Source organism: Vombatus ursinus, unplaced genomic scaffold, assembly GCF_900497805.2.
Source record: "Vombatus ursinus unplaced genomic scaffold, bare-nosed wombat genome assembly UNPS02014798.1, whole genome shotgun sequence".
Classification (NCBI taxonomy): Eukaryota; Metazoa; Chordata; class Mammalia; order Diprotodontia; family Vombatidae; genus Vombatus; species Vombatus ursinus.
Window position 1 is genome coordinate 4,024,981 of NW_020954576.1, and position 24,494 is coordinate 4,049,474.

Here is a 24,494-nt window from a genome sequence, read left to right on the forward strand (position 1 = left end):
TCTCTCTCTCTCTCTCTCTCTCTCTCTCTCTCTCTCTCTCTCTCTCTTTTTTCCGAGGCAATTGGGGTTAAGTGACTTGCCCAAAGACACACAGCTAGTGAGTATTATGTGTCTGAGGCTGAATTTGAACTCAGGTACTCCTGACTCAAGCGCCGGTGTTCTGTCCACTGTGCCACCTAGCTGCCCTCGCTTCAGTTAACTCATCTGTAAAATGAAGGGGTTACACTAGTTGACATCTGAGGTCTCTTCTGATTCTAAACCTGTGTTCCTGTGACTTGTTGGCACTCTACACAATCCCAAGACTTATTAGTTATAGATGCCTTGCCTAAAGGTATTTTTGAAGAGTTTCCATACTGGGAGTGCCCTATATTGGGAGTTCCCTACTGTGATTAAAACCTAAGTCTGAACTGTGGATTCTTAACCACAGTTAAGCTAACCACAGTTTTGGCTTATGGACCCTTTTGACAAGCTGGTGTTTGTTGCCTGCCTAAGTACTAAATTTCACTTAATGGTTAGTGAAAATGAGGTGTAAATTTTTTTCCCATCCACATTCTTGGAACCCTTGATCCTTAGGGGATCCCTACTTAGTTTAAGGACCCCGGGCCTAGACAAACAGCACAAAAAGTATTTTACTGGGAATTTAGAAGGCTTAGTAGCTTTCTCAGTCTTCTTTTCTTCATCCTAAATAAGGAACAGTAACATTTGCTTTGCCTATAGTGTTATGAGACTCAAATGTATTTGGAAGCACGTTGTCAAGCATAAAGTGCTAGACAAACATAAGGATTTTCCATAGAGAATATGGTTGGTTTTTATAGTAAGTAAATATTGGAAACTAGTGGACTGTCCTATTGGGGAAATGGCAAAACAAATTGTGGTATATGAATGTAAGAAAATATGTCATTGTGCTATGGCACAATGATGAAATGGACGGTTTCAGAGGAAACTGAGAAGACTTTTGTGAGCTGGTACATAGCAAAGTGAGGAAAACCAGTAGGACAATTTACATGATAACTTTATAGAGAAAACCAGTTTTGAAAAGCTATAGAACTGATCAATTAAATGATAAATTGCCATTCCAAAAGAATAAAAATTAATCGTGTCATTTAATTTCTGACAGAGAGGTAATGAACTGAAAATGCAGAAAGACATATATGAGACTGATTTGGGGATTTGTTTTGCTGGATTATGTACTTATGTATTTGGGGTTTTAAAATTTTGCTTAAATTTATTTGGAGATAGTTAAAAGGAACAGCCTAATAATAAGATAAAAATATTGCTATTTAAAAGAACATGTATAGCAATAAATTCAAAGTAAACAAAACATAAAAAAAGCTAGAAGCCTTATGTCACAACATTATTGGGACAAATTTCCATAAAGTCATAACGGTTCATTGGATTATAGGACACACGCAGACTGATTAAGGTGTTGGCAGTATGGATCCAGAATGAAGTAGGGTTTATCGGTCATGAATAATTTTTTAAGTTACTTGTAAGAGAACTACCACATTTAAAGGACTGAGTTATGTAATGGTTAATTCCATACAACCCTTCACAGGCTGGAGTTAAAAAGTAGTTGTGTTACTATTTGTTGTTGTTTTTACAACTATGCCCATGAACCTTCTAAAACATACACATACCAAAAAAACAAGGCACTGATAAAATTCTTTTTAAAAACATAAACCCTAAATTAGAATAGTGGCACTATCTTCTTTTTGGTCCTTTCCTCAGTGTGTCAGATATTTCAGATCAGTTAAGATTTCTGCAAAAATGGAACCTCAAACAAACTTGTATAAGTTAAATTATTTATATATTTTTAAAAGAACCCATCAAGGCAGTTGGTGATGCAGTGGGTGGAGTCCTGGGCCTAGAGTTAAGAAGACTCATCTTCCTGAATTCCAATCTGGCTTTGGACACTTGCTAGTTGTGTGACCTTGGGCAAGTCACTTAACCCTATTTGCCTCGGTTTTGTCATCTATAAAATAAGCAGAGAAGGAAATGGCAAACCACTCCAGTATCTCTGCCAAGAAAACCCCAAATGGGGTCCAAAGAATCAGACAACTGAAAAACGAATAACAATAACAACAACATTGTAAAACGTATGGGGCAGCTATGTGGTTCATTGGATAGAGCACCAGCCCTAGAGTCAGGAGGATCTGAGTTCAAATGTGGCCTCAGACACTTAGTAGCAGTGTGACCCTGGGCAAGTCACTTAACCCCAATTGCCTTAAAAAAAATAAAAAGAACCCATCATATGAAAAGCTTATAGACATGTGCCTAAAATATCTTTTAGAATTAATTGTCATTCTCCTTCTAAAGAATAACTGGTCAGTGTCTTCTAACCTTAACCTCCACTGCTCCACTTTTTCCTTTTGTCATAAGAATTTACAGCAAGTTTTCTTCGTGTGGTTAATTAGAAAGTTGCTCTCTAGCTTTTTTTCCTTGATAGCTCTTTATCTGATCAACCAAAAGGTGGCTTGAGATTCCAGATGTTTGCTGCCTGGCTCTAGGGTGGGACAACTGGGATAAGAAAGAGCTACTTCATGTGTTCTTGCTATCTGACTGATAGGAGGGACCACTGAATGCTTTATCATTCAGCCACATTTAAAAAAAAAAAGAACTCTTAAAAACTGTATAATTTGTGTGAAAACATGCTATTTCATCATTTCCCAGTCATTTTTGTACTCTTCAAACAGTAATACTGCTATGAAGGATTCTTTTTAAGGTTTTCCTTCCGTGCCCTCCAAGTCCAGATTCCCCCAGGCAATTAATGATAAACTAGCCACGCTTGTTTTAATTTAAGGCATCTTTTGAGGGCTACAGAATGCCTTTCAGGCTCATGATAAAAAGTTGTGCTGTGGGTTGCTCTTGGGACTATTTTATCAACCTTATTTGCATTCTTTGACCACTTTTTTTTTTTAGTTATTTTGTTTAAGCAAATGAGATATTAGTGAAATTCCAAGAACTTACTGATTGATCTCAGGAATACCACATCAGGAAGGGAGGGAGCAATACAGAGGAATCAATAGAATCATCAAAAAGAGACCCTTCTTATTGCCGGTGCAGGGACTTTGTCTCTGAAGCGAGCCAGGGACCCTCCATGTTCCTATTAATGAACCATATCTTCATGATGTTTTACCTTTCTGTTTTGGAAAACAGATTCCTTTCTTTTGACTCTTTAGAATTTGTGGTCTGGCAAAATATCAGGAAAGCAAAATAAGAGAAATTTTAACACATTTTAAGGATCAAAAGGATGATGAGTACTTGAGGGCAAAAAGTTGCTAAGTTAAAATTAGGTGATATTGAGGGCTTGTTAAGAATCTGAGAAATGCAGGAAGAAAAGGAGATTGATTTTAAGTATTGATACTGTAAACTTCATGAAATGGAAAGAAGTCATAGAATTTTATGAGAAGCCTCAAATGATACTTGAATCAAAAACTTAAGTGAACCTGAGAGGTTTGAGCAAAGCAATTCATATTCATTTAATAAGGATTTATTAAGTACCTATCAAGTGCCAAGTACTGTATCAGGTACTCGGAATAAAAAGACAAAAAAGCAAAACCAGAGGAGGTGGGTCAAAAGGGTAAGCAGACTTGAATGTCATGGAAGGAGTCTTCGCTCTAGGCAAGAGTTCTTAACCTGGTGTCCACGAACCTTAAAAAGATATATTTTGATAACTGTATTCTAATATAATTGGTTTCCTTTGCAATCCTATGTATTTTATTTTATTAATTTAAAACCACTATTCTCAGGGCAGCTAGGTGGAGCTGTGGATAGAGCACCGTCCCTGAAGTCAGGAGGACCCGAGTTCACATCCAGCCTCGGACCAAACACTTGACACGTACTAGCTGTGTGACCCTGCGCAAGTCACTTAACCTCAATTGCCTAATAAAAACAAAAAAAACCAAAACACTATTCTGAAGAGTCCATAGCTTTCACCAGACTGTCAGAGGGGTCCAGGACACAGAAAAGATTAAGAAGCCCTGTTTTAGAGTTGGAGGTCCTGGGTTCATTTCATGCCTCTCACTCATCCACCTGTGTGTCCTTGGACCAATCATTTAACTTCTCTGGGCCTCAATTTCTTCACCTCTAAAAGAAGGTTGTTTATAAGGTCCCATCTACCTCTATCTTTGAACTTATGGAATAGTAACTGAACTGTTTGATCTTTTTTTTTTTTTTTTTGGTTTGCACTTGCTTGTTACAAAAAGAGGCAAAATACAAGAAAATAAGCTGATCAGATATTCAGTCAGAGAACTGAGAGACAGCTTAGCATAGTGGACGGAATGCTAGATTTAGAGTGAGGAAGATTCAAAGCCTTCCTTGAATACGGTTTAAATGTGTGACCATGGACAAATCAGTTAGTTTTTATGAGCCTCAGATGGTCCTCTAATTCTTAATTACTGATTTATAGGTAGGTTTCAGATTGATAATGTGAAGATGGAGGAAATCCTCACATTGGGGAAGTCACAGATCCATGACTATTGAATTAGTAAAAGTAAAGGTCCTAGGGTTTGTCTAAGACCCTTTAAAGATCCAATTCAATTTCCTGCACCTTTATTTCATCTGTGTCACTACTAATTTATAATTGTGTCTGTAATTGCAATCCTGAGGCAGTTGAGTCAAAAAAGTGTTATAGAGCTGGATTTTGAATCCCACGTCTGACATTTAGCAATGAGTAACTTGTAGGCAAGTCACTTAGTTTCTCTCATCCTCAGTTTTATCATCTTCAAAATGGGACTAATACTTTCAGTACTTATCTCACAAAATTGTTGTGATGATCAGATGAAATAAGGTGTATAAAATACTTGATAGAACAGAAAACAATATGTAATGGCCAGTTATGATGATGATAATAATTGTAATCCCATATCCTTCAAAGAAACATTTAAGTGTTTTGGTATAAGATATTTAATAATGCAACAAAGTGTTCTAGAAAGTTTCCACAAGAAGGGTGATCCTCAGATGGTCAGAATACTCCTTTACCCCCAGCATACTTGTTAATTTGATTTAACAGACGTTTATTAAGCTTCTCCTATGGATCAAGGAAAGCACTGCTTTTTTTTTTTTTTTTAAACACCTGGTACCGTTCTGCTCCTGACACTGAGTTAGTCTCTAATTGTTTGTGTTTCTAGTCCAGCTTCAATTATCATTATTAGTTTGGGGTTTGGAGACAGCACGCCAAGCTTCGGAAAAGGCTTGGAGTGGACTTCTTATCTAGTTCTACAACATCCACTGGGCCATGTTTATGATCACTGAGTACACCGGCCCCTGTGCTCTCCGATTCAGTTTCATGAGTCTAAATTTGTCATTTAGATGTAGTGAAGAACTACGCCTGAGGGCAGAGTCAGGACCCAGTCCCCTTGATACATCTGGGGTTCAAGGCATCCGTCTAGATTTCTCCAGAGTTGGGTTTTTTTTTGTTTGTTTTGTTTTGTTTTTTGACACCTCTACTAAATAACCATTTGGTATAGATTTGGCCATGTAACTCGTATTAAAGCTTATGATGATTATATAAATGTGATACCTTAAACTGAAATGTTAGCTAGTCACAAGACAAGGTAGAGGAGATGGGTTGGGAATAACTATTGTTAACAAAATGTTTGGGAACCCTGTATGAAAGTCCTTAAAGGAGCTCTGTGTCAGAATTAGAATCTAGCCATTGAAACAGTACTCTGTTAGTAACTCTGGTTAGTTATTCTCCCTCTTGGCTCACCTAGATTTTTCTTTTTTTTTTTTGCTGATAATGTTATCTCCTCATTTTACTGTTTACATTATGATAAACAACAATGTGCTTATTTGTGATTCTAGATATATAGGATGTCCTGAAACTCTTAGTGTAGTTTTGTGCTTATTAAAGCTTTTGGGACACTTGAATCTGTGCTCATAGTGTTCCTTTACCCCAAAGATATCATCTATTCATTATGGCTATTAAATTCTTCCCCCATGCAAGGCACTGTGCGTGGCATCTTGAGTGTTTGGCTACAAAGAAGACATACTTCCCTCTTTTGGGGGACCCAGATGTGTGATTTCATTGGTATAGGGAATTCTTCACTGATGAAGACCAGCAATTTATGATTTAGAACATTAGAGACTTGCCCAGGTCCCTGATTGCTTAAGTGACTTGCCCATGGTCCCACAAACTAGTCTGTCAAGAGACAGGACTGGAATCCATGTCTTGTCTCCCAGGCCAGCCCTCTATTTCCTATGCCATACTATCTTTCTAGATCAGATGGTCCCTTATCACAAGTGAAGTGAATATTAGGGACTGTTTTCCACCGTTTATTTAAACTTAGTTGCTCAATCGAAGCTTTCCAGTGCATTGGTATGCATGGACCATTAAGAGTTACTCAAATTTGCAACTTAAATATCACTTTGGCCTCTTCCCTTATAAAATCTCAGTTTCTTTCACTGCTCAGTAAAGTGTGCTACAGTACTCGTTAAATTGATCCTCTTCACTCTGTCTCCGTTGAGACTCTCAGGTTGCCTCTAACTTGAGCTTAGCAACTTTTTCCCCATTAACTCTCATCATCATCATCATCATCATCATCATCATCTAAAATAAAGTAGGCTCCTTAAACAAAGTCATAATGACAGACTCTTCTTTGTTTCCTTCAATCAAGAATCAGTAAACATTTATCAAATGTCTGTTGTATATGTCAGTCACTGTGCTAGGTGCTGGGACTATGAGTACAAAGAATGAGGAATCTCTACATCTGGTTTGTCTGTATAGCAGAGTGCAAGACTTGGGGGGAGAAGGGGTTTATATCCAGTGAGGTTGGAAAGATACGTTGGGACCGGGTTGTGAGGGGCTTTAAAAGATAAACAGAGGAATTTTTACTTGAGAGGAAAGAGGAAGCCACTGGAGTTGAGTAGGGGAGTCAGGTGGTCTGACTTGCACTTAAGGAAAATTCCCTTGGCAGTGGTGTGGAGGATGAGCTGAGGCAAGGAGACCAATTAGGAGGCTATTGCAATAATCTGGGAGGAGATGCTGAGGTCCTGAAATAAAGGGGATAGCTGTGTGAGTGAAGAGAAGAGATTGGATGAGAGAAATGTTGTAGAGGTAGAAATGGCAAGATTTGGCAGCTTATTGGATGTGTGGGGTGAGAGAGGGGGAGCAGTTTCAGTTGAGTGATGAGGTTGAAAGCCATATTGCAAAAAGGTTGAGGAGTGAGTGAGAGTGGAAGAAGTAGATGAAGGCAGAGAGTATATATAGACAGCTGTCCTCCAAGCTAGTCCTCGGTTCTTGGCTACTATGAAAAGAGCAGCTGTAAAGTACTTTTGTTTTAGCTTCATTTGTTACCATTTCCTAATGGAGAGAATGTTTATATCAGGAAACCCATCTAGGAAATGAGTCAGTAATAGAGCAGATAAGAGGGACTCAACAGCCTTGATAATCTGAGTACCATAGTCTGGATCTATGCTGGGTAAAGACAGTCCACAAAGTGGATTTTCCACAAGTATCTAATGGAGACATTTTTAGAAGGGAGTGTCAACAACTTGAATTCTGGGCAGAGAAATCAGTGTTCTTACCTTCTTTGCTGCTGAAATTCTGATGGGTTCTCTCTTTTTCCTCTTTTTAGCTGCAGTTGGATTCCTGACTGTGTCCAGCGTTGTTACCATGTCGGCTCCCTTCTTCCTGGGAAAGATTATCGATGTTATTTATACAAACCCTACTGGGGACTATGTAAACAACCTGACCCACCTCTGCATCCTTCTGAGTGGAGTATTTTTGTGTGGTGCTGCTGCTAACTCGGTTCGTGTCTACCTCATGCAGACCTCAGGTAAAAAGGACCGTCCACCACCCCCAAAGAAGTATTTCTCTCTAATATTGTAGACTTTATCTTGGCCTTCCTGTTTCACCTGGACTTTAGCAGGGTTGGCTTAGTGGCAGGAGCACTGGATTCTGAGTCAGACCCAGAGACAAAAGACTTGGGCTTAGATCCAGCTCTTCCACTTAGCTGTGTGACCTTGGCCAAATCACTTAACTTGAGCATTGTTTCCTTCCAGCTGTAAAATGGGGTAATCATAGTTGTGCTGTTGTGAAGATCATTTTAGTTCAACAAGCATTCATTATATGCTTACTTCATGAGGCATTCTGCTGGGCACTAGGGATACAAAGACAACTGTTTTCTGCCCTCAAAGAGGGAAAGAACGGTAACAACTAGGGGGAGAAGAAAAGGCCTACATTCTCAAATGAGGTAATGTGAATAAAGAATTTTGTAAACTGTAAAGCCATTGTAAATGTTAGCCATTATTGTTATTACTTTTGCAGGCCATGGTTTTCTAATCAATATTTCCTGGAACTTTGAACATGAAGCATATTTAGGGATAAACTTCAGCCTTTGTTTAGTTTTATGTTTACTCTTATTTTTTATGTGACCATCATTTCCTTGTATACCAAGTCTCTCTAATCCTGCCTCACCCTAAATAGCCTTCTGATTTTTAAACATTTCTTAAAATTTTCTGATTTTAAAAAACATAAAATAATATGAGCATTTCCGTGTATAGAGTAGAACAGAAAAAGATGACCCTACATGAAACTATGGATCTTTGTTATTTGCAGCTTGCTTTTCTTTTTTAAAGTATATAACAAATTCAACCTGTAACTTTCAAAGCTGCCCTGCTTGTCTGTTTTCTGCTGTTCTTCCTTCCATACTCTTATACGTTTAAAAAAAATGTTTCAGTAAGCCTCCTTCCTTCCTTCCTCCTTTTTCTCCTCCTTTCCTCCTTCCTCTTCCTTTTCTTTCCTCTCTCCCTCTCCCTTTTTGTATTTGTATTCCCAGCACCTTCCACAGTGCCTGCCACATATTAAGCACTTAACAAATGCTTCTTAAATAGAGAGCCATTGATCACAACAGAGGTATGATCACATATTACCTAGCAATTGTGTTCTGGCATCTGTGTGAAAGATGGATTGGAGAAAAGAGGAAAAGAAAACAGACTAATTTGAAGGTTATAGTGGTCCAGGAGAGAGATAAAAGCTTATAGTCATGGCCATGTGAATGAAAGCTAGAGGAGATTGGATGTTTCGAGGCCAGAATTAACAGAGTTTCACAGATGTTTGTCTGAAGGAGAAGAAAGAGTCAAAGATGAGTCCAAAGTTATGAGCTTGGGTGACTAGTGAGAAAAGGGTTTAAGGAGCAATAATAGAAATCCTCAAGGGAGGAGGCATGACTTCAGGAGGGGAAGGTGATGAGTTTACTTCGGCCGTGTTAAATTTGAGATGCTGCTGGGAAATCCAGGTAGTGAGGCTCATCAGGCATCCTGTTTGCAGCTTACATTCTAGGAGGGGGATAACACTGCAAAATAGATAGCTATAATATCTGTTATTATGTGATACATGCTTTCATTACAAAACAGTTCTATGGGCAATTTTAGAGGCAAGACTGTTGACAAGCTTAGTTGTGAGGCAGCAGGGAAGGCTTCTTGGAGGAGTTAGCCTTTGAATTGGGCTTTCAAGGAATTCGTAGAGTAAAGGCTTGGGAAGGAGCTTAGACTTAGGGAACAACCTGGTTAAAGGCGGGAGGAAGGGGCGTGGGGTCAGAGAGTAATCCATTTTGGAAAATATAGGAAGGGAAAGGAAGAGTATGGAATAACACTGGAAACGAAAGGGGGCACCAAATGGTGGAGTACCTGAAATGCCAGGCCCACTGAGTTGGAATTTTCTACAATGAGCATTATAGAATAGTTGGAAAATTTTGAGCAGAGGAGATACCTTCTGACCAGAAGGATGCTAATTCATCTGTGTGACACAACCCTCATAAGAATGCAGGTTCTTTAGGGGTAGGAATAATGTTTTAATCTTTTTGTCTCTCTCAGCACCCAATATAGTATCCTGGACATAGTCATTACTTAATAAATATTGTTGAACCTATAGGTCTTGATAATTGATTAGATAGGAGAGGCAAAGGAAAGGGCAGAATCCAAGATAACCAAGAGTTTTGAGCCTAGGTGATAGGGAAAAGCATAATATCATCGAAAGAAAAGGAGAAATAATGGGGAAGATTCAGTTTGGGCCGGGAGCGATATGAGTGAAGGTTTTCAAGAGAAATCTAGTGTCCTGAATGAGTGCCAGTCCCATTGTACTCAGCTGTGGTCAGATCACCTCTGGAGTTTGGCTCAGCTCTAGGTACCCTGCTTTAGAAGAGAGAATGTATCATGACTCCCTCCTCACACCACACCCACACACCGACACACACACACACACACACACACCCCCACCACCACCACCATCGAATTAGGATGATGAGAAAAATCAAAACTGTTTCCATATAATGTCCAGTTAAAAGAATTTGAGGAGGGGCAGCGAGGTGGTGGAATGGATAGAGCACCGGTCCTGAAGTCAGGAGGACCTGAGTTCAAATCCTGCCTCAGACCAAACACTTGACACTTAACTAGCTGTGAGACCCTGAGCAAGTCACTTAACCCCAATTGCCTAAAAAATAAAAAAATTAAAAAAATTAAAAAAAAAGAATTTGAGGATATTTAGCCTCAAGAAGAGAAGGCCTAGAGGAAGCATGGCCACTCTCTTTAAATATTTGAAAGCTGTCAAACAAAAGAAGGATTATACTTATTTTGTCTAGACCTGGGAGGCAGGACAAATAATAATAGTTAGCATTTACTTAGCATGTTAAGGTTTGCGAAGTAATGTTATTTAGTCCTCCCAACAATTCTTGGAGGGAGGTAATGTCACTATCCCCATTTTACAGATGAAAAAGCAGGCTGATGGAGGTTAAGGAACTTGCCCAAGGTTATATAGCTAGAAGTGTCTGAGATGGGATTTGAACTTGGGTCTTCCTGATTCCAAATCCATCCCTCTATCAACGACTATTTCAGCCTACTCTGAGAGCTTCAGCTTCTAAGAGCTGAAAATGAAATGGATTGCTGGGAACTAAATGACAATGGATTGTTTAAGAAAGTGATGCACTTCCTTTTGCTAGTGGTGTGTGAGCATGGATTGTACATCTGATTGTCTGAGATACTGAAACAAGGATTTGTGTTTTAGGTGCACCTTAAATTGGTCTAATGATCTCGAAGATCCCTTCCAGCTATAAGATTATATGTGTAATTCTGCTCCACAAAGAATAAAAATCTTTGTTAGTTCATCTTGTATTTAAGCAATACATGCCTCTTTTAGCTTCCATAGACTATATTGTTATTAGAAGAAAAACAATTTTCCTTTCCAATGACCTAGCAAGTTTAGGTTTTTTGTTTTTGTTTTTTTCTCCAGACTTATAATTTCCCTGATATAGGAAACTCTGAGTGAGGCAATTCCCCCTACTAATGGATATCTATAACTATTTTCCAATTTATAGGATCAGAGAGTTGCTTAGAAAACTGAGAGGTCATGACTTGCTCACAAGATCACACATCCGGTGTCAAGTGCAGAACTTAACCCAGGACTTTTGAGTCCACTTTAGGCACTCTGTCAACTATGCCATACTGCTTCAAGGATGAGTAATATGTTGGGATAGTCTTCTTCTACCATATAAACAAGTAAAACTTGTTCTCCCAGATTCTGTCATAGCAAGCTGAGTACCACAATGAATTGAGGCTCAATTGCTAGTTGGCTGTTGGACATTTTAGTAGAATGATAATTGTACCTGATATGCTTCTGTTCTCTTTTTTTATAGGCCAGCGCATTGTGAATAGATTGAGAGGAAATTTATTCTCCTCTGTTCTAAAGCAGGAGGTTGCCTTTTTTGATAAGACCGGGACAGGGGAGCTGACTAACCGTCTGTCCTCAGACACAGCGCTTCTGGGGCGCTCCATAACTGAAAACCTCTCTGACGGGCTGAGGGCCGGAGCACAGGCCTCAGTTGGCATTGGAATGATGGTATGTTTTCTGGGATCACATGGGCTACATTCAGGGCCGGGGCTTCTGTTGGGCAAGAGGCTTCGCTGAGCTCTTTCTGATGAATCTTGGAAGTGTTCCCTTAGCCCAGAGTTCTGACTTAAGACTCTCTGCACAGAGAAACTGCAGTGATAAGTGCTAACAATTCATGAAGAGATGAGTAGAACTGACTTCTCATCATAGGCTGCCACTATATACTTTCTTCAGCCTCTACTTCCTTTCTCAAGGAGTTCTAACGCTGAATTCTTCTGAAAATGCTGCTCTCCCTTTTTCAAAGGACTGGGAGTCAGGTATATGCCCTGCACCCTGGTTTCCCAGGACTCTGCACCCAGGGCTAAGGATAATAAAGGTAAGGAACACTTCACGTAGTGACGAATGTCAGTTTAATCTCACTGGGGGAGAACAGCCCTGGAGCATTCCATTTCTATTTTGCAACATGGTGACAATTTTCCCTCTCTTTTTTCTCCCATAGGAAAAAAGTGGTAGTGTATTGTTTGTAACTCTCCAACTCCAGTACAATTCCATATAAATGATTATTTAAGTACCTATTCTGCTGAGGCACTATGCTTAGCCCATGGGAATACAGAGATCACACAAGACAGTCAGCCTTTGCTCTTAAAGAACTTGGGATCCCACTGGGGAGATAAGACACGGACAAATAATTACAATGTAATACAAATTAGTCTATCCTAGTGAAAAAGTAGGTCCAACAAAAGTGAAAGATTAGAGCAGTTATGTAGTGGGCTTACCCTGAGTTTATCTAATTACTTTTGAATAGTGAAGCTTATCTCAAAAAATTAGAAACTGAGTTGTGAACCTTTTAAATATTTCATACTTTGTATTTTTTTCTTTCTTATAGAATATAGCATTCAACAATACTTCACTTTCTCTCTTCTCTTTCTTTCCTCCACTCCACAGGAAAGTTTTCATTCTACATATTGTACTTATGATGGAGACTATAATCTTTTATTAGGAAATGATTTTTCAAAAAAAAAAAATTTTTTTTTCAGCTTAATTTTCCAGCTTCTTTGTGCTGTAGGCACAAGGGCAAAAATACTAAATCACAAAACCAAATTTCCTGGCTGCTCAGAGAAGGAAAGACTGTTCAGTTCTATTCCATTCCATTCAATAAACATTCAGCACCTACAATGTCTAAGGCACTATTACCAAAGTTAACCTTTTGGCATTCATTCTCTTTCTCAGTTGAAGGAAGAAGCCTGCTGAAAGGGGGATCTGGCCTGTACTTATCTAGTCTTCCCCAAATATCTCAGGTGCATGCATAGTTTTTAGGTAGGGAGCAACTTTTTAATACTTTCCCTGCACAAGAAAAATTCTGTTCATATTTAGTAATTGGCTAAAGGTGAGCTGGTAAGGTCAGCTTAGCTACCTCATTTCTTCCTTAATTATGGAAAAAGTGGTAGAGTAGTATGATGTGAGGGACACGGCAGTAGTTTGGGAAGCTGCTAGGTTTGGAACTGCAAACCAGAGTTCTTAGGACTTTGCACCAAGTCCATTGTGTGTCTGTAGTCTGCCTTTGGAAAAAAAAACCTGGTCTATCAGAAACTTAATGAGTTGCATTTAAAGAACTTATAAAGGGAACAAAGCAACACACTATAGAAAGGCAGGAAACTGTCTAGACCAAGGCAGGAATTAGTAAGATGGAAAACAACTGAAAGCAATTGAAGTGATAAAGGAAACCAGACACTGGTTTTTGAAAGGACCCAACAATTCAGTACCTCTGTGGAGCTGATGTATGAGATAAATCATCTCCAAAGACCAAGCCACTATTAATATATTTAATTAAGAAAATAAAAATTCTAATTACTGAAACTAGAAACTCACAAGGGGTGGTCACAAAGAAAGCAAAATTAGTAAAATATTCAGACTATATAATGCATAGTTTTATGCTAAGGTATTTGATAACTTAAATGAAATGGATAAATATCTCCAAAAGTATAAAACAGTCAAACTGACAAACCAGGAAATGAATAACCTACATAGACTGACTGATCTGAGAAGGAAATATCAGACTTGCCTTTAATGAGCTATTCCACAAGTGAATTCTTTCAACCCTTCAAAGAACAAACGGTGTCTTTATTATATTGATTGTTTCTGTTGAGGTTTTAGGTGTAGGGGTGATGGGAACCCATGACAATCAGGTCCTGTCCAATGAATTTGACCCAAGCCTTCTTTCAACCAAAGAAAGACAAGGTTTATTAAAGATCAGCCATATTGGTCAGACTTTTTTTTTCTTTGTGTAAAAGCTTAATTTTTAAAATTTTATTTATAGGTTTTTTTTGTTTTTGTTTTTGTTTTTAGTTTTCAACATTCACTTCCATAAAATCTTGAGTTTGAAATTTTCTCTTCCTCCCCACCCTGAGATGGCATGTATGCATTCCGATATAAGCTCTCCATATTAAGCATATTTTCCCATTAGTCATGATGTAAAGAATAATTAGAACTAATGGGAGGAACCACAAGAATGAAGCAATAAAACAAAACAACAAAGGAAAAGGGGAGCAAATAGTATGCTTCCATCTGCATTCAGTCTCCATATTTCTTTCTCTGGGTATGGATAGCAATTTCCATCATGAATCTTTTGGAGTTGTCTTATATTCTTGCATTGCTGAGAAGAGCCAAGTCTATCAAAGTCCCATAATGTGGCTGTTACTGTGTACAATGTTCTCCTGGTTCTACTTGTTTTACTCATCAGTTCATGTAAGTCTTTCCAAGTTTTTTGAATTCTGCCTGCTCGTCATTTCTTATAGCACAATAGTATTCCATCACATTCATATACCACATCTTGTTCAGCCAATCCCCTCAATTTCCAATTCTTGGTCACCACAAAAAGAGCTACTATGAATATTTTTGTACATGTGGGTCCTTTTCCCATTTTTATGATCTCTTTGGGATACAGACCTAGTAGTGGTATAGCTGGGTCAAAGGGTATGCACAATTTTATAGCCCTTTGGGCATAGCCCCAAATTGCTCTCCAAAATGGTTGTATCAGGCAGCTAGGTGGTGCAGTGAATAGAGCACTGGCTCTGAAGTCAGGAGGACCAGAGTTCAAATGTGACTTCAGACCAAACACTTGATGCTTACTAGCTGTGTGACCCTGGGCAAGTCATTTAACCCCAATTGCCTAAAAAAGAAAGAAAAAAACAAAATGGTTGGATCATTTCATAACTTCACTAATGTGGTCATGATGAGGATGGGATCTGGACCCCAAAAAGGAAAAACCCTGGACCTTCCCACATGGCCAAATCTCTGGCCTGAGACTATAGTCCCATCAACTGGCCTTTTCTTTTCGCCCACACCTAAGCCCATTCTCCCAATTCTGTTATCCTTAAACCTAGCCTAGCCCTCCATTGTCTTAACTCCCTATGACCTCTGGCTACTTCCCACCCTTGACCCTCTCTAGACCCCATTCTGGACCTCCCAGTCACTCCTAGATCCTTCCTAGTCACTCCCAGTCACTCCTAGATCCTTCCTAGATCCCTCCCACAGTCTTTCTGTATATAAGGTCCATCTTGTCTCCATTAAGGTGCTCAGATTCTTAAAATCTAGCCAATAGCTCACACATATTCATATTCTTTAAGAGTCTGACTGATATGGCAGATCCTTAATAAACCTTGTCTTTGGCTGAAAGAAGGCTTGGGTCGAATTCTTTCTGACAGCACCCGCGTGTCATGATCTTGGGGTCCCAGCACTCCTAAACCTCTAGACCTCATCAGTCAGACTCTTAAGGAGTCTAAACATTTGTGACACTCTTGAGGATGAGTGGGCATGAGGAAAGTCTCAGCCCCTAAATGGTGGCCAGACTGGATCTTACATTCAGAAAGACTATGGGAAAGATCTCGGAGTGGCCAAGTAGTTTGGGGTGACTGGAAATTGGGATTAAGTGACTTGCCCAGAGTCACACAGCTAGGAAATATGTGTCGGAGGTCGGAATTGAACTCGGGTCCTCCTGACTCCAGGGTCTGTGCTCTATCCACTGCGCCACCTAGCTGCCCTGAGAAGGGGTATCCTGATGGGAGTGGTTGGTAAGCTAGGGTGACTGGAGGAGGGTCTAGGGAGGATCTGGATGGGAGTGACTGGGAGGTTGAATGGAATCTAGATCGATCAAGGATAGGAAGTAGCTAGGGGCCATCCTGAGATAACTGACCATGGAGGGCTAGGCTCAATTAGGGTAACAGAGTTGGGAGATTGGGCTGGGCATAGGCGATATGGAAAGGCCAGTTAATAGGATTATAGCTTCAGGCAACTGCCAGAGAGTTCAAGGAAGGTTCTAGGAAGGGATTTTTGGGGGTTATCTTGGGCCTTACCCCATCTGTTTCTACCTATAAGGAGGGCGTGCTACTAGATTCTTTCTTTGATGAAAATGGGTATTTGTTTCACAAGCCTGACAGGAATGAGCCTGAAAAGGAAAATTATAAGCCAAGATCATTAATAAGCACCAGTACAAAAACATAAGATAAAGTATCGGCAAATATGTAATAAAAATTAGATATTGATAAAATATATCAAAAAAGTATTGTGACCAAGTAGGATTTATACCTGTAATTCAAGGACAGTTTAGTATTTAGAAGGGGAAAAATGTAATAAATTGTCTCTGTAAGAAAAACAATTCAAATAAAGAGGCTTTTGATAAAATAAAAATATTTAAAAATTAGGAGTAAAAATTTTTTTCTTAATGATATGAGTGCTTCATTGGAGATAATACTTAATGTATAAAATGGGAAAACAAATAACAAAATCATAGCATTTCAGACTGGGAAAGGCTCTCAGAGACCGTCAAGTCTGACCTGGATGTGAACCAGAATTTCCTCCACCACTTACTTGACTAGAAGTCCTCCAGCCTTTGTCCTTCTTGAGGTAGCCCATTCCACTTTTGGACAGTTCTAATTTTTTGAAAAAAATTTTTTATGTTATGCCTAAATTTGACTCTTTGTCACTTCCACTCATTGCTTCTAATCCCACCCTCCATAATCATGTTGAATAATTCTAAGATGTCTTCCATGAAATGACATTTCTTCAAACACTTTTGAAGACAGATTTCCTCCCCTCCCCAAACCCCACCAAGTCTTCTCCGGTCTAAACATCTCTGACTCCCTAATTGTCATCCTGCAGTGCTTCCCACAGTGCTTAGCATGTAGTAGGTGCTTAATAAATGTTTATGGAGTGACTGGCTGGTCCTTCATCATCATCTGGTGGTTCTCTCTGATTTACCAATGTCTTTCCCAAAATGTGGAGCCACAGAATGAACAAAATACTCTGGTCTGATCAGAGGAGACTGAGGTGGGATCATCACATCTAGTTCTGGACACTTCTCATTGTATAGTCTTTATAATATAAAATTACATGAAGTTTTGGGGACTATCATAGCCCATCGTTGACTCGGTGAACTTCACAGAAATGCTTAGATCATTTTCAGATGAACTATAATGCCCAGCCATGTTTGTCCCATCTTGTATGTAGGAAGTTTTTTAAAAGCAAGAATTAGTTTATATTGATCTCTATTAAATTTCATTTTTTGAGAGGCAGGATGGTATAGTGGATAAAGAGCTGGCTTCTGGTCAGGAAAATCTGTATTCTAAAGTTCTCCCTCTGGCTGTGTGACCCAGGGCAATCACATAACCTCTCTGTGTCCCCAGGAAACTCTCCAAGAATATTAAGCTTCAGAACAGTTGCCGATCTGCATTGATGTAGGAAACTTCTTATGAGGAAAACTCCCTATGTCAATAAAATCACATCTAGCCTGCCCTCCTCATTCTCCCTCTCCTCCCCCCTCCCCCCACAAAAAGCATCTTATTTGATCTGGTCCAATATTCTAGCCCCTTAAAATCATTTTAGAAGTTGACTCTGTTATTCAGTACGGTAACTTCTGCCAGTTTTGCTCCAGACTTGATCGTTTTGCCCTCTATCCTTTATCCAAGCCGTTCGAGGATCGTTAAATACACAAGCTTTTATTAAGCATCTAACACATGCCAAGTACTGTGTTAGTCATTGAAATAAGAAATATAAAAGTGAGATAGTTCCTGCCCACAAGAGACTTGCCTTCTATGAATATTAAACAATATGGGGCCTAAAGAAAGATCCTAGGGGCAACTCTGATGAGACACTGCTCCAAGCTGAAACTAAACTATTAATAACTAATTACTTTTTTGGGTCTCCATGTTCAAATACTTTGAAATACACCTAATTGCTATCACTTAACTTTTAATTCTGTCTTAGCCTCAGAAGTATCAATGGGCTATTTTATCAAATTAGATAAAACAATAACAATTCACAGGGAAATAGCAGCGCAGTGGCACCGCAATGCACTGAGTGCTAGGCCTGGAGTCAGAAGCACTTGAGTTCAAATCTGGCCTCAGGCACATCCCAGCTGTGTGACCCTGAACAGATCACCTAACCTTGGTTTGCCTTAGTTTCTTCATCTGCAGAATGGGGATAATAATAGCACCCATTTCCCAGGGTTGTGAGGATCAGATGAGATGTTTGTCAAGTGTTTAACGTAGTGCCTGGCACATAGTAAGTGCTATATAAGTGTTAGTTATTACTGTTATTATTAAATGGGATTCCATTTTTGATATTTAATAGATATGAAGATTGAATAAAAAGCATTTTAAATATCTTAAAATTGAAAGTCTCATTGTAAATACAGTTTAATTATGTGACATTGTATATTTCCTTGAGCCTACTTTATAGAATTTTTGAAGAAAAGAAAATCAGTAAAGAAAGCAGAAATGTACATTATATTTTTTTCTTTATCTGGCCAAAAGTGTATTTTATTTTTGTTTTACTTATCTGAAGTTTTATTGAAGCTTCTATTTTTTTGTAACATCACAGTTGGGTATGAATAGACCCCTCTTAATCCCCTCCCAGTGGTCTTCCTTTGTAATAAAGAAAAAAAAACAATAAAACAAACTCAGCCAACACAGACTATATCTCATAGTCACCATATATAGCACCCATATTCCCCCCATCTTTACAATAAAAAGGAGATGCAAGAGGTGTTTATTTTTTCCAAAAAAAATTTTTTTTGATAAAGAAAAAATAGATCTGGTATACTTACGTTTGTATTGCAGTGGCTAAGACTTTCTTCATAACTGTGTGCATTATTCCCCTTTTTCTATTTCTGCAGTTTTTTGTTTCTCCCAGTCTGGCTGCATTTGTTTTGGGTGTGGTACCTCCTATATCTATCCTAGCAGTGATTTATGGACGGTATCTACGAAAATTAACACAGATGACTCAGGATTCCCTTGCACAGGCCACACAGGTAAAGCTTTTATTCGTTCCTCTTTATTTCTTATACATAAGGCTTTAGAAAATAAGGACCCTGTGCAACTTCAGTAGCTACAGGGGAAAGGTGTTGTGGTCACTTGACAATAGGGCAAGAGGTGATTCTTCCATTCTTTAGTATCTTCCTTTCTTTTAGAGCCCCATTCAGCTCTCAGGATGAGAGGGACCCTAATTGCCACTCACATCTGAAAATAGGTTCAACTTGATAAAAAAAAAAAATATGAACTCACTTCGCCACATTATCTCTATTCCTTTTTTTTTGGGAGGGGGAGGGTGGGCCATAGTCAATGAGTATATAATTTTGGAGAGGGGTGTCTGCATTTTAATTAATTAGTTTATTTATTTATTGGTTAGGCAATGGGGTTAAGTGACTTGCACACAGCTAGTAAGTGTTATGTGTCTGAGGCTGGATTTAAACTCATGTCCTCCTGAATTCAGGGCCGGTGCTCTATCCACTGCACCACCTATGTGACTCGGGGGTGTGCTTTTTAAATTTCCCATTAGTTCATATAAGTCTTTATGTATTTTAAACCATACTTAATATTTATCATTATTGAATGCTTTGTAGTATTCCATTATGTGTTTCTGCCACAGATTTTTCAACCAGTATATAGATGTTGGAACATTTAAATTGTTACCAATTTTTAATAATTATAAAGAATGCTATTATAACTTTGAATAGATAGCTTTCCCTCCCTTTGTGATAATGTTCTTAGGGTAAATTCCTAACTATGGGATTTTAATGTCTCTTAGTACAACATTTAATTATGTTTTGGAAACAGTTTTTGAAAAATTGTTTTAATGTTTAATAGAATTGCATTGATATTTTTTGTCTTTACATCACCTGGATATCCCCCATATCCCTTTTCTCCCACTCTCCCACTTTTAATTTGAAAGAACATTGGAACTCAAAATTGTCTTTAAAGATTAGCAAATCCATGCTACAGTTTTGCTCCTAGAAACTGTTGGAACATGACTAACAAAATATTTGTTGTTCCATCCAGCTAGCTGAAGAACGGATTGGAAACATAAGAACTGTCCGAGCTTTTGGAAAAGAACTGAATGAAATAGAGAAATACACCAGCAAAGTGGATCATGTGATGCAATTAGCAAAGAAAGAGGCATTTGCTAGGGCAGGCTTCTTTGGAGCAGTAAGTAAATCACTTTTTGGAGAATGTAAAGAGATGGTATCATGTTAGAATTATGGTGGAAATATGCAGTCTTCTGGCACAAGTCTGAGAAGGTCATTTCATGTCATGTCAGAGTTAAGGATCCTTATATTTAAAACTCTGAATTGAGAAGAAAAAACCCCTAGAGAGACTGGAGTTTGAATTTTGGAGAGTTTGGAGACTGGGAAACATATGTAGGAGAGATTAAAAGAGGTGAGAATTACAGATTAATAAACTAGATTAATAGGTCAGACTAGTGCTATCCACAGTTAACACTAAGCATGTATATTTGAGAGGCAGCAGAGCACAATGAATAGAGATCTGATCTTGGAGCCAGGAAGACCTGCGTTCAAGCCCTGCCCCTCACCCTTCCTCACTTGCTGTCAGGAAGATTACTTAAGCTCTTAGTGTTTTAGACAGCTTTTTAAGAGTCTGCATCGAAGAGAAGTTACCAGTTTGTGCTGGTAGAGGAAATTCTTCACTAGAAGCTCCCTTTACCATTGAAATCACAAGTCCAGTCCCCATCTGATTACATACACATACATGCATACATATGGATAGATAGCAGCTAGGTGGCACAGTGGATAGAGCACTGGACCTGGAGTCAGGAAGACCTCAGTTCAAATCTGGCCTCAGACACTTACTGGCTGGGTGACCCTGGGCAAGTCTCTTCACCCTGTTTGCCTCAGTTTCCTCATCTCTAAAATGAGCTGGAGAAGGAAATGGCAAATCCCTCTGGTATCTTTGCCAAGAAAACTTCAAATGGGGTCACAAAGAGTCAGACACAACTGAAAAACAACACATATGTATCCCCATCCCATTCCATATATATGTGTGTGTGATATGTATGTATGTGTGTGTGTGTGTATATATATTCCTATCATTGACATAGAATTTGCCCTATCCCATAAATATTTATGTATCTCCCTATCCCATCCCATATATATGTATCCCCATCCCATCCCATGTATGTATATGTATATAGATATACACCCTATCATATATATGAATTTCCCCACCCCATGTATTTATGTATACACACATATATATTCATGTATATACACACACACATACATTCTTGCATATATACATATATACACCTTGAGACAGTAAGTCTCCCCTACAAAGTTATCCCTTGTCAGAGAATAAAAAAGAAAGATGAATAAAAGCATTTCAGTGAAACCAATCTGTCAGTGATATCTGACAAAATATTTACTGTCTCCTAGTCCTCTACCTCTGTAAGGAAGGGAAAGAAGTATACTTTCTCTATTCTACTCCAAGGCCAAGGCCATTAGGGTTTGTCTTTTGTTTTTTGTTCTTTCCACCCAGTTAAGTCATATCTTTATATTTTGATGATAAGATTACTTCCAATATTTACATAGATGGCATTTGAGAAAAGATTTTTTGTTTGTCGTTGTTTACTAATCAGAATGTTTCATGGTGACACATCCATTTGTTTTGATTTGATTTCTGTGTATTTTTCCTTTGACAGACAGGATTCTCTGGGAATCTGATTGTACTTTCTGTCCTCTACAAAGGTGGATTGCTGATGGGCAGTGCCCACATGACAGTGGGTGAACTCTCTTCCTTCCTAATGTATGCTTTCTGGGTTGGAATAAGCATTAGTGGTAAGTAACATAAAAAAAGATTTTTAAAATTCAACACTTAAATAATGGACTTAGAGGGGGAAAATTAACTAATTATACATGAAATAAAAGCCAGTGATTCTATCACCATCTCTTCCTTCCATCTAATTTTTTCTTTTGTCTTGCTCTATCAAAGCTGTCTGTTTTTGCAGCTGTCTGGGGAAAAAAAAAACCTGACTGTCCTGCCTAACTAAAAGTAAACAAGACTAGCCCTAGGCAAAACTGTAAAGTCTAGGAAGTTTTCTTTCCTGACCTTCTTCTCCCTTAGTGGATCCCCACTAGGGAATCCCTCTGTGTACTTCTGAATTCCCATGCCTTCCTGCCTTATTCATACCCTCCCTACTAGCAAAGTTTTGGAAGATCTGCCAACTAGTCATAAATACTTGTTGAATGATTGGCTGATTATGCTTTTACTGCAGCTAAGGTACAGTTGTAACCTTAACCTAACCCTTGACTTCTCTTTCTCTTTTTGCACCAAGATTCCCAAATGTATATTTTTGATTGTTTCCTGGCATTATTTTAATGTTATGATTTTTCAAAATGTAACATCCTAGATCCCTAACTCACTGCCTCCCCTATTATTTCTCATTCTGTTTTTATATTTTCTGACGGAGAAATGTGCTGTTGAAATACAGCCTTCTTATTGTTCATAGAATTATTGTTGTGAGTATACATATGTAGATGTGATAGTATGGTGATATATATATATATGATAGATGACAGAGGGTTGGATGTTTCATAGAGTTATCAAATTTTGTCTCAGATATTTCTAGTCCCTGACTACTGATTCCAGCCTGGAAAGTTCACAAGTAGTTTCTTTTTTCTTTTTTGCTAGGCAGTGGGGTTAAGTGATTTGCCCAGGATCACACAGCTAGTAAATGTTATGTGTCTGAGGTCAGATTTGAACTCAGGTCCTCCTGAATCCAGGGCTGGTGCTCTATGCACTGCACCACCTAGTTGCCTCTCACAAGTAGTTTACAGCCTAAAAACATTGGAAAATATTGCCCTGTCTTTTCTGGAATCACTTGATTTAGCCATTTGATTAGAGTATGGTGCCAAAGAGGCCAAGATTATGAATTATCTCTATTTCATCTCATGGCTACACAGAGTGTCTCAACTTTGACCAGCTGGTATTATAAATGTATGCTGCTGTCATAAATGAATGCATGAAAAAGCATTTATTAAGTACTTACTGTGTGCTGTGGTAGGTACTGAGATAGGAACAAAAAAGTAAGACAGTTCTTGCTCTCAAGGAGCTTAAATTCTAGTGGAGGAGAAAAGAAGGAAATGTCTGGGGAGTCACAGAGATAAGGAGTTAATCTACAAGGCTGTTATTTGACTTGTTCTCATCATAAGGAATATTTGATAAGAGGAAGGTGTGTTTGGTAGGAGAGCACAGTGACACAGGAGACCTAACCATATAGCTAACTACCTATGGGACCTCAGTTTCCTCAAGTGAGAAATGAAAAGTGTGAATTAGATTATCTCTGAGGTCCCTTTCACCACTGATGCAAGTGTGTCTCACTTGGTGCAATCAATAATCCTTGAAAAATAGATGCATTTGATTTTTGGCAAAGTTTATTTTAAATGCTTTAAGGAGACTTGAAATTTACAAGAATCCTCTGGTAGGCCTATAAAACAAAAATCCTTCCTAGAATGATTTATTATGGCAACCTAAAGTTTAAAAACATTATTCTTTAAAGCTAATGCGCATATGCTAGAAAGACAACCCCAAGCACAGATCCTGCTAACAGTAGATTAGTAATATCCTACAAAGGACAACATGTTTGTTTAAGAGACCCATAAGTACTGGTGCTTTCACAATGTGACCTCCTTAAGCCAACTGTGGTTTACCCACTTAATGGGTTGTATCCACTGTGTCTTGCTTAAACATCCTTCTCATAGAGTATACTCTTACTGAGGGAGAAGATTGTAAAATGTACGTTCTGTCGGTTAAAACTAACTTCTGGGGGTTTTTATTATTGAACACTAATTACATGATGCTTGGAAGATAACTTCTGAAGAGGTTGCTTTGAGTTTTGTTTTTTTTTTTTTAGGGGTGTGGTTCAGACTTACAATTCTATTAGTATAGGCCAATGGTTCTCAGCATGTTTTATATCAAACTCCTTTAAACTCTTCAAAAAAATTATTGTGGTCTCCCCAAAGAGCTTTTGTTTATGTTGGTTATAGCTATCTGTACTTACTATATTTGAAATTAAAATGTCTTAATAATATAAAAAAAAGTTTTGATCTTGTAGGTTCCCTGAAGGGGTTTCGGAGACCCCCAGTTGACCCTAGACCGTACTTTGAGAACTTCTTATACAGGGAATTAACAGTGATGAAACTCCCTTAACCGATGTAGATCAGTTACTGCTCTGCACCCTAGAGTATTAGAAAGTTTCCTGGGTCACTGAAAGATTAAGAGACTGCCTAACATTTACTCAGTGAGGATGTGTTAGAGGTCAAATTTGATGAAAAGGTGTGTGTGTGTGTGTGTGTGTGTGTGTGTGTGTGTGTGTGTGTGTG

At 38.5% G+C, this 24,494-nt stretch overlaps 1 protein-coding gene across 1 annotated transcript in view; it reads left to right on the top strand.

The window, feature by feature from the left end:
* LOC114050218 (ATP-binding cassette sub-family B member 10, mitochondrial-like) overlaps window positions 1–24,494 on the top strand; it is a 42,962-nt gene that overhangs the window by 4,280 nt on the left and 14,188 nt on the right. The window contains exons 2-6 of the mRNA XM_027871867.1: window positions 7,578–7,778; window positions 11,631–11,833; window positions 18,996–19,130; window positions 20,158–20,304; window positions 21,815–21,950. Of these exons, the coding sequence (XP_027727668.1) occupies window positions 7,578–7,778; window positions 11,631–11,833; window positions 18,996–19,130; window positions 20,158–20,304; window positions 21,815–21,950 (822 nt within the window). The remainder of the gene's footprint in view (window positions 1–7,577; window positions 7,779–11,630; window positions 11,834–18,995; window positions 19,131–20,157; window positions 20,305–21,814; window positions 21,951–24,494) is intronic.